The sequence below is a fragment of the Limulus polyphemus genome, unplaced genomic scaffold (genome assembly GCF_000517525.1).
Source record: "Limulus polyphemus unplaced genomic scaffold, Limulus_polyphemus-2.1.2 Scaffold212, whole genome shotgun sequence".
NCBI classification, from domain to species: domain Eukaryota; kingdom Metazoa; phylum Arthropoda; class Merostomata; order Xiphosura; family Limulidae; genus Limulus; species Limulus polyphemus.
The window spans coordinates 306908-310501 of NW_013665822.1; the positions used below are offsets into that span (position 1 = coordinate 306908).

At 31.8% G+C, this 3594-nt stretch overlaps 1 protein-coding gene across 2 annotated transcripts in view; it reads right to left on the minus strand.

Moving 5' to 3' along the window:
- LOC106478441 (protein rhomboid-like) overlaps positions 1-3594 on the minus strand; it is an 85726-nt gene that overhangs the window by 4497 nt on the left and 77635 nt on the right. For both annotated transcript variants that reach the window (XM_022382043.1, XM_013938983.2), the window contains exons 3-4: positions 2477-2619; positions 1601-1713 (exon numbers count right to left, since the gene is read on the minus strand). In XM_022382043.1, the coding sequence (XP_022237751.1) occupies positions 1601-1713; positions 2477-2619 (256 nt within the window). The remainder of the gene's footprint in view (positions 1-1600; positions 1714-2476; positions 2620-3594) is intronic.

Below are 3594 nucleotides of genomic sequence, written 5' to 3' on the forward strand. Positions count from 1 at the left end.
TAGAAAAGGTAGAGTATACACATTTTGTCTTCGAACCAGTAATTATCTGTGTTTTAATAAGTAGATTTCTATTAGAAAAGGTAGAGTATACACATTTTGTCTTCGAACCAGTAATTATCTGTGTTTTAATAAGTACATTTATATTAGAAAAGGTAGAAAGATTTTATACATTTTGTCTTCGAACCAGTAATTATCTGTGATTTCATAAGTAGATTTCTATTAGAAAAGGTAGAAGGATTTTACACATTTTGTTTTTGAAGTAGTAATGATTTACGCATTTATGAGTAGGCTTTACTACATTTATTAAAATAGTGAACAGTTATTTAGTTTTCAAGCATTTTGACATGACTGCTATATAACTCGAATTCATAAAACATTAAATTATTATACTGTAAATTAAATCAAAATCTCAGAACTATGTGGGTTAATATTAAATGGTAAAATATATTAATTTTCTTTTCAAGATACGGGTTTCTAACTTGTAGCTTTAGCAGTTTCTCAAGTTCTAATTGCTTTCAATGGTCTTAGGGCACATTTTAAACAAGTGTTTTGAAACGAAAGTAAGTTGTTTCAATCATTGTAATTGTTTTCGCCTATTAAGCTAATGTTCACATAAAAAAGGTCAGTTCTGGAGATATATCAGTTGTGTATAATAATACGATCTTTAAGTATGAACATTTAGTGCACATTAATTTACCTCTTAGTTGTTGTTCTGTTGAAAATCAAAGTATAAATGATGATACAGACACTCGAAAAAAGTAAAATAATTAAAAGAAAGTCAGTTTTATAACATGCCTTACAGACTATTGTCTAAGAGGTCTCTCACGGCATGTTTTATTGAACTAGCATTAAAGTTGAAATTTGAACATTAGTTCTGAAGGAAGGCACCTTCATGGTTTGTTTGTTTAAAGTTAAACACAAAGCTGCACAATGGGCTACATGTGCTTTGCCCACCACGGTTATTGAAACCCAGTTTCTATCGTTTTAAGTCCACAGACATACCGCTGTGCCACTGGGGGGGGGGCACCCTCATGGTCTTCCCTTATGTAGAAGATCTGCAGATATTTAGTCAAACAGATAAGTAGATAATATATTAATAAGAAAAGAAAGATAAACAAGTAAGTAAGATATATACTAGTGGCAAGATAATTCCGATTCTACAATGATCAAAAGAGGAACTGATACAGCACAGATAAACTGTTTGTATATATATATAGTTCAATAGTATCCACTCTCATTTAAAACGTCTTACTTTTACAGCCTTTTTTTTTGTTTAAAGTAAACATTATCTTGTATTGCTTATAGTGCTGCCCATGTCAATAACTGAAAGTTAGAACTATGTGCTAACGCCACGGATACTACCATACAGAAGCCTATCCGAGTACTACGTGACTTTTAGTGTTAAGTTTGAACTTTTTGATGAATGCCTTAAAACAACTCACCAATGTCACTTGAGAGGAACGTTACCACATACTAAATGGTGCAATTTTCAGCTAAGTAGGCTATCTCTGTCAACATATTACCGAACATATATGGGTACGTCTTAGTCTTAACGGCCAAAAAGAAAAAAAACAGTATTGTAATTGAATGCGAAACTCACCTGCTAGCACTCCTGCCATATAGACGGTTCCTATTCTGAGTGACCCATGTACCATTTCTAGAGGCAGACCCACCATCACTTGAACCAGCAGGTTGAAAAGAAGGTGAATCCACCTGGTGGGAGATTTATCGAGTCAATAACTTGTTTTAAAGTCCATATACTTCCTTAAATAAGAACAAAAATCAATATGACAAGACCATTTAGCTTTTATTGCATACAATATTCTTTGAATCCAACGTTGAGATTTATTTATGAAATAAAGAGAAAACTTTAGTTTCATTATTGTTTCGACAAAAATATTCGGCACCAATTTCTTTTTCTTCACTATCCTCTGAACGATTTACATAAAATGTATTGTCATTCTAAAATTATAATGATTCCACACATCATCTTACGAGACTTTTAACCACTGAACTTGAATCATGGGTTTGAACATTTGTTTGAAGAACGTGTCTTTAAACATCTTAGTTCACGAGTATAGTGGTGAGTTAGTTTTAAAGTATTCCTAATAGCCGTTATATTTGTTAGTTTCCTGAAGGAACAACGCTTTTACTAGATATCCAATCAGTATTATCAGAATACTTAGACAAAAGTATTTTGTCATTGTGTTCCTTCTATTTGTACATATATCTGGCACAAACCAGATACTTTGATAAAAAGAAACTAATTCTTTGAGCTTGCTGATAAGGCTATTCATTCGTACCTCGGGGCATTTGTCCAAATTTATCTTGTGATACAACTTTATATATGCTCTGGTATTCTTACAAACAGACACGTACCTCTGAATGGGGCAAGAGTATATGATGTAACATTTTATTTTAGTAATTTGAGCTCCAGATGCCACCTAGTGGCACAAGTCATAGCACTTGGACCTACCCTGCATGAAGGACCATATAGAAGACAAATCTCCAGACTTCGACTCTTTTGTCTGGTCGATATATAAAGAGACTATCGATCGGGACCGGACCTGTAGTCGTGATTTCCCCCATGGTAACGGTGTAATAGGTGAAGAAACCCAGCTGCAAAGAAAAATAAATCTCGCATTTTTACAAATTAGTTACAGAGATACATAACATCAAGTTTTATTTAACTTTATCTTTTATTTAACAACAAAGATCTATGACACTTCATCTTGTATGCTAGTAAAGATTGTTACACAAAGAACGGTAGAGGAAATATAAATCTTGGCTCTTTAGTAAACGTAATAAGTTACAATATCAATATATATATATATATATATATAGTAGTAAAAAGGAACGAAACTCAATTAAGAACAATAATACACCACGAGACAGTGCTCCCATATTATTTGTAACAATATGTATGTATATATATATATAGTTATATAAGACAGATGGATTGATAGATAATGCCACTTCTTGTAATTAACTAGTTCTGTATGTGTAAACAAGCCAGGGAATGAAAAACCAGTCATCACGATGTACGGTGTACACATAGAACAATTAATAATGACGTGCAGTAGACTACCAAAAGCGTATTGCGAATTTATAATCCTCGTGAAACTATATACATGAGGGGCAGCTTTTATCTTGTGTCACCATGCCAGTAATGCGTAAGTTTGGTGAGCACAATCACTAAAAACAAAACATTTTAAATGTAAACAAACGTGAGCATTAAGTGTGGTATAAATCCAACGTATACAAGCTTATGTTGTAATTATAGTTTGTTCTTTGGAAAACAATGATTAATACAACGTTACTATACAAACTTATGTTGTAATTATAGTTTGTTCTTTGGAAAACAAAGATAAATAAAACGTTACTATACAAACTTATGTTGTAATTATAGTTTGTTCTTTGGAAAACAAAGATAAATAAAATGTTACTATACAAACTTATGTTGTAATTATAGTTTGTTCTTTGGAAAACAAAGATAAATAAAACGTTACTATACAAACTTATGTTGTAATTATAGTTTGTTCTTTGGAAAACAAAGATAAATAAAACGTTACTATACAAACTTATGTTGTAATT